General features: G+C 39.4%; 1 protein-coding gene across 1 annotated transcript; it reads right to left on the bottom strand.

The window, feature by feature from the left end:
• Positions 1–11287: 11287 nt before the first annotated feature.
• On the bottom strand, positions 11288–14987 carry LOC121954099 (protein L-Myc-1b-like). The gene is made up of 3 exons (XM_042501428.1): positions 14702–14987; positions 13556–14176; positions 11288–12653 (listed from the first exon to the last, which is right to left on the bottom strand). The coding sequence occupies exons 2-3, from the start codon at positions 14097–14099 to the stop codon at positions 12067–12069; spliced, it is 1131 nt and encodes a 376-aa protein (XP_042357362.1). The 5' UTR covers positions 14100–14176; positions 14702–14987; the 3' UTR covers positions 11288–12066.
• Between the last annotated feature and the right edge of the window lie 2148 nt (positions 14988–17135).

Raw genomic sequence — 17135 nt, 5'->3', positions numbered from 1 at the left:
TTTTAAGCTGTTTTTGGGACGCGTCATATTTTGACATTTTTGCCTTACTATAGCCTTGCCTTTTCGGTCATTTTTTGGACATGCATAATTAGGGTGTTTTTAGCTGTTTTTGCAACATTCTATGCTATGGCGTGTCTCGGCACGCTATTTCATGCTGTTTTAAGGTGTTTTAAGCTGTTTTTGGGACGCGTCATATTTTGACATTTTTGCCTTACTATAGCCTTGCCTTTTCGGTCATTTTTTGGACATGCATAATTAGGGTGTTTTTAGCTGTTTTTGCAACATTCTATGCTATGGCGTGTCTCGGCACGCTATTTCATGCTGTTTTAAGGTGTTTTAAGCTGTTTTTGGGACGCGTCATATTTTGACATTTTTGCCTTACTATAGCCTTGCCTTTTCGGTCATTTTTTGGACATGCATAATTAGGGTGTTTTTAGCTGTTTTTGCAACATTCTATGCTATGGCGTGTCTCGGCACGCTATTTCATGCTGTTTTAAGGTGTTTTAAGCTGTTTTTGGGACGCGTCATATTTTGACATTTTTGCCTTACTATAGCCTTGCCTTTTCGGTCATTTTTTGGACATGCATAATTAGGGTGTTTTTAGCTGTTTTTGCAACATTCTATGCTATGGCGTGTCTCGGCACGCTATTTCATGCTGTTTTAAGGTGTTTTAAGCTGTTTTTGGGACGCGTCATATTTTGACATTTTTGCCTTACTATAGCCTTGCCTTTTCGGTCATTTTTTGGACATGCATAATTAGGGTGTTTTTAGCTGTTTTTGCAACATTCTATGCTATGGCGTGTCTCGGCACGCTATTTCATGCTGTTTTAAGGTGTTTTAAGCTGTTTTTGGGACGCGTCATATTTTGACATTTTTGCCTTACTATAGCCTTGCCTTTTCGGTCATTTTTTGGACATGCATAATTAGGGTGTTTTTAGCTGTTTTTGCAACATTCTATGCTATGGCGTGTCTCGGCACGCTATTTCATGCTGTTTTAAGGTGTTTTAAGCTGTTTTTGGGACGCGTCATATTTTGACATTTTTGCCTTACTATAGCCTTGCCTTTTCGGTCATTTTTTGGACATGCATAATTAGGGTGTTTTTAGCTGTTTTTGCAACATTCTATGCTATGGCGTGTCTCGGCACGCTATTTCATGCTGTTTTAAGGTGTTTTAAGCTGTTTTTGGGACGCGTCATATTTTGACATTTTTGCCTTACTATAGCCTTGCCTTTTCGGTCATTTTTTGGACATGCATAATTAGGGTGTTTTTAGCTGTTTTTGCAACATTCTATGCTATGGCGTGTCTCGGCACGCTATTTCATGCTGTTTTAAGGTGTTTTAAGCTGTTTTTGGGACGCGTCATATTTTGACATTTTTGCCTTACTATAGCCTTGCCTTTTCGGTCATTTTTTGGACATGCATAATTAGGGTGTTTTTAGCTGTTTTTGCAACATTCTATGCTATGGCGTGTCTCGGCACGCTATTTCATGCTGTTTTAAGGTGTTTTAAGCTGTTTTTGGGACGCGTCATATTTTGACATTTTTGCCTTACTATAGCCTTGCCTTTTCGGTCATTTTTTGGACATGCATAATTAGGGTGTTTTTAGCTGTTTTTGCAACATTCTATGCTATGGCGTGTCTCGGCACGCTATTTCATGCTGTTTTAAGGTGTTTTAAGCTGTTTTTGGGACGCGTCATATTTTGACATTTTTGCCTTACTATAGCCTTGCCTTTTCGGTCATTTTTTGGACATGCATAATTAGGGTGTTTTTAGCTGTTTTTGCAACATTCTATGCTATGGCGTGTCTCGGCACGCTATTTCATGCTGTTTTAAGGTGTTTTAAGCTGTTTTTGGGACGCGTCATATTTTGACATTTTTGCCTTACTATAGCCTTGCCTTTTCGGTCATTTTTTGGACATGCATAATTAGGGTGTTTTTAGCTGTTTTTGCAACATTCTATGCTATGGCGTGTCTCGGCACGCTATTTCATGCTGTTTTAAGGTGTTTTAAGCTGTTTTTGGGACGCGTCATATTTTGACATTTTTGCCTTACTATAGCCTTGCCTTTTCGGTCATTTTTTGGACATGCATAATTAGGGTGTTTTTAGCTGTTTTTGCAACATTCTATGCTATGGCGTGTCTCGGCACGCTATTTCATGCTGTTTTAAGGTGTTTTAAGCTGTTTTTGGGACGCGTCATATTTTGACATTTTTGCCTTACTATAGCCTTGCCTTTTCGGTCATTTTTTGGACATGCATAATTAGGGTGTTTTTAGCTGTTTTTGCAACATTCTATGCTATGGCGTGTCTCGGCACGCTATTTCATGCTGTTTTAAGGTGTTTTAAGCTGTTTTTGGGACGCGTCATATTTTGACATTTTTGCCTTACTATAGCCTTGCCTTTTCGGTCATTTTTTGGACATGCATAATTAGGGTGTTTTTAGCTGTTTTTGCAACATTCTATGCTATGGCGTGTCTCGGCACGCTATTTCATGCTGTTTTAAGGTGTTTTAAGCTGTTTTTGGGACGCGTCATATTTTGACATTTTTGCCTTACTATAGCCTTGCCTTTTCGGTCATTTTTTGGACATGCATAATTAGGGTGTTTTTAGCTGTTTTTGCAACATTCTATGCTATGGCGTGTCTCGGCACGCTATTTCATGCTGTTTTAAGGTGTTTTAAGCTGTTTTTGGGACGCGTCATATTTTGACATTTTTGCCTTACTATAGCCTTGCCTTTTCGGTCATTTTTTGGACATGCATAATTAGGGTGTTTTTAGCTGTTTTTGCAACATTCTATGCTATGGCGTGTCTCGGCACGCTATTTCATGCTGTTTTAAGGTGTTTTAAGCTGTTTTTGGGACGCGTCATATTTTGACATTTTTGCCTTACTATAGCCTTGCCTTTTCGGTCATTTTTTGGACATGCATAATTAGGGTGTTTTTAGCTGTTTTTGCAACATTCTATGCTATGGCGTGTCTCGGCACGCTATTTCATGCTGTTTTAAGGTGTTTTAAGCTGTTTTTGGGACGCGTCATATTTTGACATTTTTGCCTTACTATAGCCTTGCCTTTTCGGTCATTTTTTGGACATGCATAATTAGGGTGTTTTTAGCTGTTTTTGCAACATTCTATGCTATGGCGTGTCTCGGCACGCTATTTCATGCTGTTTTAAGGTGTTTTAAGCTGTTTTTGGGACGCGTCATATTTTGACATTTTTGCCTTACTATAGCCTTGCCTTTTCGGTCATTTTTTGGACATGCATAATTAGGGTGTTTTTAGCTGTTTTTGCAACATTCTATGCTATGGCGTGTCTCGGCACGCTATTTCATGCTGTTTTAAGGTGTTTTAAGCTGTTTTTGGGACGCGTCATATTTTGACATTTTTGCCTTACTATAGCCTTGCCTTTTCGGTCATTTTTTGGACATGCATAATTAGGGTGTTTTTAGCTGTTTTTGCAACATTCTATGCTATGGCGTGTCTCGGCACGCTATTTCATGCTGTTTTAAGGTGTTTTAAGCTGTTTTTGGGACGCGTCATATTTTGACATTTTTGCCTTACTATAGCCTTGCCTTTTCGGTCATTTTTTGGACATGCATAATTAGGGTGTTTTTAGCTGTTTTTGCAACATTCTATGCTATGGCGTGTCTCGGCACGCTATTTCATGCTGTTTTAAGGTGTTTTAAGCTGTTTTTGGGACGCGTCATATTTTGACATTTTTGCCTTACTATAGCCTTGCCTTTTCGGTCATTTTTTGGACATGCATAATTAGGGTGTTTTTAGCTGTTTTTGCAACATTCTATGCTATGGCGTGTCTCGGCACGCTATTTCATGCTGTTTTAAGGTGTTTTAAGCTGTTTTTGGGACGCGTCATATTTTGACATTTTTGCCTTACTATAGCCTTGCCTTTTCGGTCATTTTTTGGACATGCATAATTAGGGTGTTTTTAGCTGTTTTTGCAACATTCTATGCTATGGCGTGTCTCGGCACGCTATTTCATGCTGTTTTAAGGTGTTTTAAGCTGTTTTTGGGACGCGTCATATTTTGACATTTTTGCCTTACTATAGCCTTGCCTTTTCGGTCATTTTTTGGACATGCATAATTAGGGTGTTTTTAGCTGTTTTTGCAACATTCTATGCTATGGCGTGTCTCGGCACGCTATTTCATGCTGTTTTAAGGTGTTTTAAGCTGTTTTTGGGACGCGTCATATTTTGACATTTTTGCCTTACTATAGCCTTGCCTTTTCGGTCATTTTTTGGACATGCATAATTAGGGTGTTTTTAGCTGTTTTTGCAACATTCTATGCTATGGCGTGTCTCGGCACGCTATTTCATGCTGTTTTAAGGTGTTTTAAGCTGTTTTTGGGACGCGTCATATTTTGACATTTTTGCCTTACTATAGCCTTGCCTTTTCGGTCATTTTTTGGACATGCATAATTAGGGTGTTTTTAGCTGTTTTTGCAACATTCTATGCTATGGCGTGTCTCGGCACGCTATTTCATGCTGTTTTAAGGTGTTTTAAGCTGTTTTTGGGACGCGTCATATTTTGACATTTTTGCCTTACTATAGCCTTGCCTTTTCGGTCATTTTTTGGACATGCATAATTAGGGTGTTTTTAGCTGTTTTTGCAACATTCTATGCTATGGCGTGTCTCGGCACGCTATTTCATGCTGTTTTAAGGTGTTTTAAGCTGTTTTTGGGACGCGTCATATTTTGACATTTTTGCCTTACTATAGCCTTGCCTTTTCGGTCATTTTTTGGACATGCATAATTAGGGTGTTTTTAGCTGTTTTTGCAACATTCTATGCTATGGCGTGTCTCGGCACGCTATTTCATGCTGTTTTAAGGTGTTTTAAGCTGTTTTTGGGACGCGTCATATTTTGACATTTTTGCCTTACTATAGCCTTGCCTTTTCGGTCATTTTTTGGACATGCATAATTAGGGTGTTTTTAGCTGTTTTTGCAACATTCTATGCTATGGCGTGTCTCGGCACGCTATTTCATGCTGTTTTAAGGTGTTTTAAGCTGTTTTTGGGACGCGTCATATTTTGACATTTTTGCCTTACTATAGCCTTGCCTTTTCGGTCATTTTTTGGACATGCATAATTAGGGTGTTTTTAGCTGTTTTTGCAACATTCTATGCTATGGCGTGTCTCGGCACGCTATTTCATGCTGTTTTAAGGTGTTTTAAGCTGTTTTTGGGACGCGTCATATTTTGACATTTTTGCCTTACTATAGCCTTGCCTTTTCGGTCATTTTTTGGACATGCATAATTAGGGTGTTTTTAGCTGTTTTTGCAACATTCTATGCTATGGCGTGTCTCGGCACGCTATTTCATGCTGTTTTAAGGTGTTTTAAGCTGTTTTTGGGACGCGTCATATTTTGACATTTTTGCCTTACTATAGCCTTGCCTTTTCGGTCATTTTTTGGACATGCATAATTAGGGTGTTTTTAGCTGTTTTTGCAACATTCTATGCTATGGCGTGTCTCGGCACGCTATTTCATGCTGTTTTAAGGTGTTTTAAGCTGTTTTTGGGACGCGTCATATTTTGACATTTTTGCCTTACTATAGCCTTGCCTTTTCGGTCATTTTTTGGACATGCATAATTAGGGTGTTTTTAGCTGTTTTTGCAACATTCTATGCTATGGCGTGTCTCGGCACGCTATTTCATGCTGTTTTAAGGTGTTTTAAGCTGTTTTTGGGACGCGTCATATTTTGACATTTTTGCCTTACTATAGCCTTGCCTTTTCGGTCATTTTTTGGACATGCATAATTAGGGTGTTTTTAGCTGTTTTTGCAACATTCTATGCTATGGCGTGTCTCGGCACGCTATTTCATGCTGTTTTAAGGTGTTTTAAGCTGTTTTTGGGACGCGTCATATTTTGACATTTTTGCCTTACTATAGCCTTGCCTTTTCGGTCATTTTTTGGACATGCATAATTAGGGTGTTTTTAGCTGTTTTTGCAACATTCTATGCTATGGCGTGTCTCGGCACGCTATTTCATGCTGTTTTAAGGTGTTTTAAGCTGTTTTTGGGACGCGTCATATTTTGACATTTTTGCCTTACTATAGCCTTGCCTTTTCGGTCATTTTTTGGACATGCATAATTAGGGTGTTTTTAGCTGTTTTTGCAACATTCTATGCTATGGCGTGTCTCGGCACGCTATTTCATGCTGTTTTAAGGTGTTTTAAGCTGTTTTTGGGACGCGTCATATTTTGACATTTTTGCCTTACTATAGCCTTGCCTTTTCGGTCATTTTTTGGACATGCATAATTAGGGTGTTTTTAGCTGTTTTTGCAACATTCTATGCTATGGCGTGTCTCGGCACGCTATTTCATGCTGTTTTAAGGTGTTTTAAGCTGTTTTTGGGACGCGTCATATTTTGACATTTTTGCCTTACTATAGCCTTGCCTTTTCGGTCATTTTTTGGACATGCATAATTAGGGTGTTTTTAGCTGTTTTTGCAACATTCTATGCTATGGCGTGTCTCGGCACGCTATTTCATGCTGTTTTAAGGTGTTTTAAGCTGTTTTTGGGACGCGTCATATTTTGACATTTTTGCCTTACTATAGCCTTGCCTTTTCGGTCATTTTTTGGACATGCATAATTAGGGTGTTTTTAGCTGTTTTTGCAACATTCTATGCTATGGCGTGTCTCGGCACGCTATTTCATGCTGTTTTAAGGTGTTTTAAGCTGTTTTTGGGACGCGTCATATTTTGACATTTTTGCCTTACTATAGCCTTGCCTTTTCGGTCATTTTTTGGACATGCATAATTAGGGTGTTTTTAGCTGTTTTTGCAACATTCTATGCTATGGCGTGTCTCGGCACGCTATTTCATGCTGTTTTAAGGTGTTTTAAGCTGTTTTTGGGACGCGTCATATTTTGACATTTTTGCCTTACTATAGCCTTGCCTTTTCGGTCATTTTTTGGACATGCATAATTAGGGTGTTTTTAGCTGTTTTTGCAACATTCTATGCTATGGCGTGTCTCGGCACGCTATTTCATGCTGTTTTAAGGTGTTTTAAGCTGTTTTTGGGACGCGTCATATTTTGACATTTTTGCCTTACTATAGCCTTGCCTTTTCGGTCATTTTTTGGACATGCATAATTAGGGTGTTTTTAGCTGTTTTTGCAACATTCTATGCTATGGCGTGTCTCGGCACGCTATTTCATGCTGTTTTAAGGTGTTTTAAGCTGTTTTTGGGACGCGTCATATTTTGACATTTTTGCCTTACTATAGCCTTGCCTTTTCGGTCATTTTTTGGACATGCATAATTAGGGTGTTTTTAGCTGTTTTTGCAACATTCTATGCTATGGCGTGTCTCGGCACGCTATTTCATGCTGTTTTAAGGTGTTTTAAGCTGTTTTTGGGACGCGTCATATTTTGACATTTTTGCCTTACTATAGCCTTGCCTTTTCGGTCATTTTTTGGACATGCATAATTAGGGTGTTTTTAGCTGTTTTTGCAACATTCTATGCTATGGCGTGTCTCGGCACGCTATTTCATGCTGTTTTAAGGTGTTTTAAGCTGTTTTTGGGACGCGTCATATTTTGACATTTTTGCCTTACTATAGCCTTGCCTTTTCGGTCATTTTTTGGACATGCATAATTAGGGTGTTTTTAGCTGTTTTTGCAACATTCTATGCTATGGCGTGTCTCGGCACGCTATTTCATGCTGTTTTAAGGTGTTTTAAGCTGTTTTTGGGACGCGTCATATTTTGACATTTTTGCCTTACTATAGCCTTGCCTTTTCGGTCATTTTTTGGACATGCATAATTAGGGTGTTTTTAGCTGTTTTTGCAACATTCTATGCTATGGCGTGTCTCGGCACGCTATTTCATGCTGTTTTAAGGTGTTTTAAGCTGTTTTTGGGACGCGTCATATTTTGACATTTTTGCCTTACTATAGCCTTGCCTTTTCGGTCATTTTTTGGACATGCATAATTAGGGTGTTTTTAGCTGTTTTTGCAACATTCTATGCTATGGCGTGTCTCGGCACGCTATTTCATGCTGTTTTAAGGTGTTTTAAGCTGTTTTTGGGACGCGTCATATTTTGACATTTTTGCCTTACTATAGCCTTGCCTTTTCGGTCATTTTTTGGACATGCATAATTAGGGTGTTTTTAGCTGTTTTTGCAACATTCTATGCTATGGCGTGTCTCGGCACGCTATTTCATGCTGTTTTAAGGTGTTTTAAGCTGTTTTTGGGACGCGTCATATTTTGACATTTTTGCCTTACTATAGCCTTGCCTTTTCGGTCATTTTTTGGACATGCATAATTAGGGTGTTTTTAGCTGTTTTTGCAACATTCTATGCTATGGCGTGTCTCGGCACGCTATTTCATGCTGTTTTAAGGTGTTTTAAGCTGTTTTTGGGACGCGTCATATTTTGACATTTTTGCCTTACTATAGCCTTGCCTTTTCGGTCATTTTTTGGACATGCATAATTAGGGTGTTTTTAGCTGTTTTTGCAACATTCTATGCTATGGCGTGTCTCGGCACGCTATTTCATGCTGTTTTAAGGTGTTTTAAGCTGTTTTTGGGACGCGTCATATTTTGACATTTTTGCCTTACTATAGCCTTGCCTTTTCGGTCATTTTTTGGACATGCATAATTAGCATGATTTTTGCCATTTTTGCAACATTCTATGCTATGGCGTGTCTCGGCACGCTATTTTACGCTGTTTTGAGGTGTTTTAAGCTGTCTTTGGAACATGTCATATTTTGACATTTTTGCCATACTATAGCCTTGCCTTTTCGGTCATTTTTTGGTCTTGCATAATTAGGGTGTTTTGGGCCGTTTTTGCAACATTCTATGTTATGGCGTGTCTCGGCACTGTATTTTACGCTGTTTTGAGGTGTTTTAAACGGCTGTTGGGACATGTCACATCTTGACATTTTTGCCATACTATAGCCTTGCCTTTTCTGTCATTTTGTCATTTTTCTCTATCTCTTTTTTAAAAGACTTTCTCATCATTAGAATATTTTATGACTTTTTCATGCTATTCTGGATGACATGCAATACTATGTATTCTATGCTATATTGTGTCTTTTTATTGATATTGTGAGTGATATATTAGACTATGACTTCCATAATCTTTTAGTGGACATGGTATATGATAACTTTTTTTACGATATATTGAATGACATATTAGCTATTACTTTTTCATGACATTTTGAACATGTTATACCATGACTTTAATGACATTTTGAGCGACATGCTGTACCAGTAGTTTTCCATAATTTTAACAATATATTATAGTACAAGTTTTTAATGATAGTTTAAATGACATTTACAATTAAATTTTCATGACAGTTTGGATGACACCTTATACTAGGACTTTTTTGTTTGATATTCTGAATGCCAAACTAATATATATATTTCAATCAACAGACTATATGCTGACATCATAATGCTATAAAATTACGTTTTTATAAAATTTTGCACGTCCTCTTCATGACTTTTGTTAACATTTTGAACATTATGCTATTCTATGAATCGAAGAATATACTATACTAGGAATCGAACCCGTGGCTGCTGCAAGTTGGATGAAGCCTCTGTACATGGGGCGTCTGCTCTATCCACTGATCTACCAAATGCCCCATAAAATGGCTTTTTTGGGAGGTTTAAACATACTATACTCTGACTTTTATAGTTTTTAATTGAAATACTATACAATGATTTTTTTCGATGACATATTATACAATGATTTTTTTGTTGCTCTTCTAATGTCTTAGAAGAGTGTATTACAAAAAAGTCATAATACCGTATGTCATTTTTTTGAAAATTCCATAAAAGGTCATATCATAAAAAATAATAAATAAAAATAGTTTGTCACAAAAAAGTGATAGTATGACTTACCATACTGTGACTTTAGAGTATAGTACAATATGGGATGTCGTTAAAAAGAAAACTTCATAGTATAGTATGTTATTTAAAAAAAAATCAATAAAGTATGATATGGTGCGCCATAAATGTTGGGTGCAATTGCTATTGTAGGCTATAATGTCATTTCAATTTTTATGAAATACTAGACTGTTTTGGAAAAGACTACATTCACTTTTTTTTTTTTACATATGTTTATGAACATAATTCCGGTGAGACTCACAAGGTGCCGCTAGTTTCCATACAGCCAGTAGCTTTCTTTAAGTTTTCATTTCTAACCTGACTAACGCTGGTTAGCGCAGCACGGTTTGGTGCAATAGCCAGACGAGCATTAATTTCAAGGTATTTAATGTGAAGGTATTGAAATGGACTGTGGCTGATTAAAAAGTTATGCGGTTCATATCAATTTCTGAGGGCCACCACTGGACCACGGGCCATGACTGCACTGAACTGAGCATTTGCTGCAGAAGCACAACTGTTCATCTATCACAAAAGAAAGAAAAACAATGAAATCCATACTAGATTCCTCTACATACACAAGCAACTCTCTGGGGAATAACATCTGCATGTAAGAAGTCTGACAGGCACGCAACACCCACCAATTACACGGACCACAAAGCAATAGAATACATGACAAAGGGTGGTAAAAGGCACATCACATAACAAATGCAAGCTTTATGAAAGGGGCCAAGATGGTAGTGTCATCTAATAAAATAGGTTTAACTGTTCTCCATTTACGGGCCACTTTAATGAAGCAGCACTGCTGTCCCACAGCATACCTGTGTGAACAGCTGCGCTGAATCCAAGAAGCAGTCCACACAACCCCTGCCTCCAAACCTCAGAGGACTGTTCTAAAGATACCAATTGTGAGTGTGTGTGTGTGTGTGTGTGTATGTAACCTAGTTCAGAGCACATCAGGTGCCCAGCATGCAGCAGCCACTGCAGAGGAGAGGATTCACAACAGTATCACAGACTCTTCAAGGGCAAATCTCAAGGACAAGCTCAGTTTAACCTTCCGCAGACCAACAGCCGGTGCACACGACGTGCTGGTTCATACGTCAGATACCGCAAAGTGACACAGGGGGGGGGGGTGAAGACTTTTTGTGATCCGCCATCATTTACAGCTGATTTGTGTGCGATAGTAGATTCCGGAGAGGCAATACCACAGCAGCATGTGGTGGATCTTACCCACACTGCCTGTGCGAGGGGCGGGATAAATCTGTGTTATTTGTTACTTCAGCCTACAACATTTAAATCAAAGGTCAGAAGCTGCACAGAACAAATTGATTGCAAGATCAAAATGTTATGTGACATTCAATTTTTAAAAAGGAATACAGTAACGTGTGTCTTTTCAGTGTATGGCATTGTTTAATATTTAAATTAAAAAAAAGACTTCAGGTTTGTATGCAAATATTGTATAAAAATTTAATGTTGCTGTTGATGTTAGCATGCTTTAAAAATCAACTCAGATCAGGAGAAGCATTGAAATCACAAAGTGACGTGTGAATATAAAGTACAGCAGTGCTACATACTCAATTTTTTTGCCTATTTTTCCTGTTTTCTTAACAAAATAGAGGTTCCTCGATGCCTGGTGGCACTTCATAAAGAGGAGCAAAGCTTGTTGCCAACTCTTGATTTTTGTCTCCTTTTCCAGGAGTGATAAGCTATTATTTACAGAACAATTTGTACATCAAACACTCAGTCATCTAAACCAAACAAACCAGGAACTGACTCATTCGCTCGTTTATACACAAAGAGGCATTCACGCTTCACTCCATTATAAGTGTGCAGTGGTGAACTGAAGACATCTCAAACACACATCTTGAAAGCTGCACATACTCACTATCACGCTGATAAGCTATTAACAAAGTTCTTATTTCCCATCATGGCATACCAGGAAATGTCATAGCTATAAAATCCATTACATTACCCCTGCTCTGAACTAAAACACTGTCCGGAAAAAAAAGAAAACACAGAGCACTAACTGCACCTCCTTCTCATATCAGGATCATTGGCCAGCAGTCAATTCATAGGAAGCATTATGAAAAAAAATTCACAAAATTCACAGCTATTTACACGAGGCATATTGTTATATAAAAACTGGAGTGTTCCAAAAGTGACATATTACTTGAGAGTAAAGTCCCTGACTGGGAAAAAATGAGGCAGTTTGTTTCAAAAGCGCACTTTGTCTCAAGAGCGCTTCAGTTCAGTTAGTCTGCGGAGAAGCTGCTGCTGTCTGCTTTTGAGGCGTTTCTTCTCCTGGAGCTGCCGTTTCTCCCTGGTGTGAAGGTCTGCCAGGTACTCTGTCGCCTGGGTCAGGATGGCCACCTTTGGAGTCTTTGCAGACTCCAGACCTGGGATCTGATCCCGCAGGGCAAGGAAACGGGACCGGAGGTCGTTCCTCCTCTTCCTCTCAAGGAAATTGTGGTTCCGTCTGCGATCAGTGTCCTCTGTGTCCGAGTTTTGGGGACTGTCCGAGGAGGAGCCGGGCTCGGAGGTACCCGAAGAAGAGCCCGCCTGCTGACTGGATGTCGTGCAGGTGCGTTTGCTTTGGGGTTCTTCCTCATACTCCTCATCGTCTTCGTCCTCCTCATCCTCAGGTTCGCTGTCTGGAGAGCGGGCGGCATAGTTGTGCTGCTGCCGGTGGACGGACATGTGGAAGCGTTTGGGGCAGGGGTCGGCCCGGACCGTGATGGTCACTGGTTTTCTGACATTCACCAGATGCACCCGGTTCTGCTTGCTCTCCACAGTGACCACATCGATTTCCTCGTCATCATCTGTGATCAGATATGAACAACTTATCAATACACACGATTGGTGACAGGGTGGCTAAGAGGCTGCTGCAGGCCCCTGCAACGAGGCTCAGCTGATAGCAACATTCAATTACAAAGAGCAGGGATTCAGCCTTCATTATGCATGTTTTTAACAAAAAACGTAGAATTAAAAATACTCTGAGGTCCAACTCTAAGTGAAATCAACATTCCTAAATAGCTAACTATATTGCTTTTCATCAGAAAAAAAAGCAGTTTGGGGGGTTTTATTACTCTTTAACTAAACTGACTACAGGGCAGTGCATTCCTCAGCCAATCATGCAAATTATTTCTCCTCCTGGGAGGTGAGAGCAGGAGCTGAGGTGTTAACAGCAGTGATCATCTGCGCCAAAACTCAGGAATCCAGGCTTTTGTCTTTAGGCACTGAACATTCATCAACAATTTAAATCAGATCTGCTGGCAGGGGGCACACCCTAATTCAGAGATGTTAAAAGAGTTACTCTCACGGTCTGTCGCTGTGTGTGTAGTAGTAATAAATCACCCGGACCCCCGATCACCCCGCCCCTCTACCGCACTCCGATTGTAATGCAGAGCCGGCTGAAGATATTGAAAGGGAGAAATTCAAGTTAAAGTGAGGGGGGGCGCGGTTTATTTAAAGAAAAAAAAAAGACTGCATGGGTATTCTGAGCGAACATGTGGCGCATGTAAATCTCAAACTGTTTCAATCCCAATCAAGTATAAATCCCGCTTTAAGGTGACTGGCTGCGGTGCACTCGATAACCCCTCTGCACCGCAGACCACAGTTATGCAACAGCAGCCCAGCTATCCAAATTACGCATTGTTAGAGGGCAATATAAACCCGAGGCGGGGTAAGGGTGGGGCAATTTAGAGCACGACTGCTTCCTTACCAGAGGAATCAGAGCGAGACTCTGAGCCAGACGACGCCGGCTTCCTGCAGCTGCTTGCCGGGAAGGTGAGAACAGCCGCGGGGTCGACGCAGTCTGTCGCCGAGACGGGGAGTGGGCCACCGGGGGAGACGCACTGCGCTTTGCTCGGTCTAACGGAGATCTGAGCCACCGGGGAGACACCGGTCTGCGCAGCAGCTGATACTCTCGCGTTGACCTTCTCCAGCTGCTTGCTGGCAGAGAAACTACTCCACATGCAGTCCTGGATGATGATGGAGCTGAGGTTGCCGAACAGCTCCTCCGTATCTGGGATGAACTGACCCTCGCACTCCTCGTCCTGACCCAGGACTTTGGACAGCCAGCTGAGTTTGTCTCCCGGCGAGAGGTGCAGAGCACCGCCGCTCAGAGTCCGGGTGGGAGACATGGGAGGGGTGGGCAGCAACTCGAACTTTTTCCATATGTCCTCACTCGGTGCGGTCGACTTGTAAAAATCCTCCCCACGGTCGAAATCATCGAAAAAATAGTGCTGGTAACAGTCGAACTCCATGTTCCCAGTGAATATAATCCTTGAGAGTTTATTCCCAGAAATGATCAAATGACACTCTGGAGAACGTCCTGTTCAACCTGAGGGGAAATATCACAGTGATTAGCAGTGACCCCTTTCAAGTGGCTCCCATCTGATGCATGATCACATTTCTAGTGTCCATCTAATGGGCTATTAGGACATCACATTCCTCTTAATAGCCTACTCTATACAAATGGGACCACATTAATAATTGATTGCATCTTGCGGATGCTTCTCGCTGCAGATGGACAAACTGTCCAGGCACACAAGGTTATTACATAATCCATTATATATGTGTATATACGTATATAATTCAGTACAAGTTTTCATTGTACGCGAGAAAAATTCAGACTTTTAAAGGGTTATGTGTTCAAGTGTTTTTTGTTTTTTTTTTTAAGTATCGTGCGTAAAAGTGGCTTCATTTCCTGAAAATGTAGGCAGCGCTTTGTTCTACGGAGCAGTCATGTGAACCGGCGAGGAAGAAAAGTGCTTCACAGTCACAGCGTGGGTTAACGCTCGCACACTCAGCCTAATCACGAGAAACTTTCAAAGGGCACACACGAGAATAAAAGTAGGCTACTCACCGGCTCTCCGCAGAAATCCCACAGCGAAATTCAGGGCATCGGAAATCCCCCGGCAGCCAAAGCGCAGAGAGTCCGCGGTTCACGGAGATCAGACGGACAAAAGCTGATCGAGTTGTCGCTGGATACAAACACGCGCTGTTTCGATACAGTCAAAACTTTGTTTTAGTTTAAGTAAGAAAAAAAAAAGCCAGGTCTCAAAACGATCAAGCACAAGGTCCGCCCCACAATGTGTTACAGAGAGCCACACAGTGCGTTTTTCGCGCCAGTGAGATATCCTGTTATAAGGCGATAAAAAGTGCAGGGAGGAGCCTCGGAAATATCTGCAGCGGTAGATCCGGGTAAGCCCCTTCATTTGCATCAGCCCCGCCCCGTCTACAACACCAAGTATGGTCACAATAACTGAGGAAGCTGATCATCAATGTGTTGCTCTTAGAAGTACAAGAGGAAAGAAATATGTCTCTTCGTAAACACTCGTTTCCTTCGATATATGTTACACTCTCATCCTTTACTGCTGCTTTATAGGCCCACTTCATACATCTATGAAAGCAGTATTGTTCTTTTTACTTTGATGGCTTTAATTGCTAATAACTTTGTAGGCCATAGAGATTATAAGATATTGAATTTAATATCATGTTAAAAATAAAATATGAAACATTCTCATGGTCAACAGTTGAGTAAATGGCGACATGTAACAGATAATAAATAAATGGGCTATATGTAATTGTAAACTGTTACAGTTACTGTAAAAAAAATCAATTTAATAATCAAAATGTGGGTGATAACAAAGGGGTTAGATCTGATTATATACTTTTTGGTAAAAAGTTTATAGGTTATACATATATGTTATGGACTACATATCTGTTGCGTTGCTTACATTTCGCTGGCGTCTTTTGCAGTGGTGTAATGAAACGCAATAATGATACTTCATTACAGAAATTAAGTATTTTTAGGAGTATCTCCACTTAAGTTGATTTTGTTTTCTTTCTGTCAATTTTTTCACTTTTCTTTTCTTTTCTTTTTAGAATTACTTTTTTAACTTAAGTACCTTAGATATCAGATATATAAGACTTTTACTCAAGTAATATTCTAATGTGACTTTAATGTCTATTTTAAATTTGCTGGTAAGATATCTGTATTTTTACTCAAGTATGGCTTTCAGGAACTTTTCTTTTGGTATGGTCTATTTTCAGACACTTTTCAGCTATATTGTCCAGTTTAAAACATTTCTTAGAAAAGTAATCCAATGTAATAAGTTACATGATATTTCATGAAGTAATTAAAGCAGTTAAGCTACTATTTACCATTACTACTACTGCTACTACTATATCACTACTCTTACTACTACTAAGAGTAGTTTATTTATTTAAACAGGATAACTAGTGTAACCTATTACACTTTAAAAGTAACCTTCCCAACACTGGTAATAGATCAAATTGAATTGAATTGAATGACTTTATCGACACTGCATGTTCACATCGATTTACTTTCTCTCATAAAAAATAAAAAAATTTAAAAAATCTGTTTCCATTCACTCTGCTCAAACACACTCACATACAAACAAGTTACGGTATTTTCAGTATATGAAGTAACACTGTTCCACCTTGACCTCCAACAGCAATAGAAGAACTCTATCACAATGCACCAGTCATGATGATAATGCAACAATAGAGCTGAGACAATTAGTATATTATTGAATAGTCAACTGGCAGAAGATTAATCTGCAAATTATTTTTCTAGAAAAAATACCACATGTCACCTTTGTCTTATATAAAGGTGAGCTGAATGTTTTCGGGGTTGGACTGTTGATTGCACAAGACAAGACATTTAAAAATGTCAACTCCAGCTTTAAGAAGTTGTGATCAACTTTTTTTCACTTTTAATGACATTTTAAAAATCAAATGTGCAATTAATTTTTGAGAAAATATTCACCAGAGTAATCAACCAGCCTAAAAACATAAAATGATAAACCCACTAAGTCAATTTTTCTGCACAATTACTACTTTTACATATCCAACTATTTTAAACGCAGGGATTTTACTTGTAACATTTTACATTCTTATATTGCCACTTTTACTCAAGTAAAGGTTCAGTCATACAAATCTGCCTTAAAGCATGATTAATACTTGATTCTGAAATAATATTTCACAAAAACATCACAATGGGCTTGAGATAGTTCACAGTTACATTCAGCCTTTTTTGACAGAAGTTAGACTAAAAATATTCCAGTCTGTCGTCTTCATTGCTGTCTCTGCACTGCCAGACGAGTCTGTTGCCCTCATCCTGAGGTAAAGCTGACATCCTCAAAGCCTAACATTAGTTTTCAGATGATCCTCTTTTCTTTAATCCCATTAAAATCAGCAAACCTCAGAAGTCTAAAAGACTTCTAACCCTGCTTTTTCCAAAGGCTCTTTTTAAATCTGTCAATTATTACTGA

Source organism: Plectropomus leopardus, chromosome 14, assembly GCF_008729295.1.
Source record: "Plectropomus leopardus isolate mb chromosome 14, YSFRI_Pleo_2.0, whole genome shotgun sequence".
In the NCBI taxonomy this organism is placed as follows: domain Eukaryota; kingdom Metazoa; phylum Chordata; class Actinopteri; order Perciformes; family Serranidae; genus Plectropomus; species Plectropomus leopardus.
Note: the sequence above shows the minus strand (reverse complement) of the source record. Positions and strands in the feature narration are given on the sequence as shown.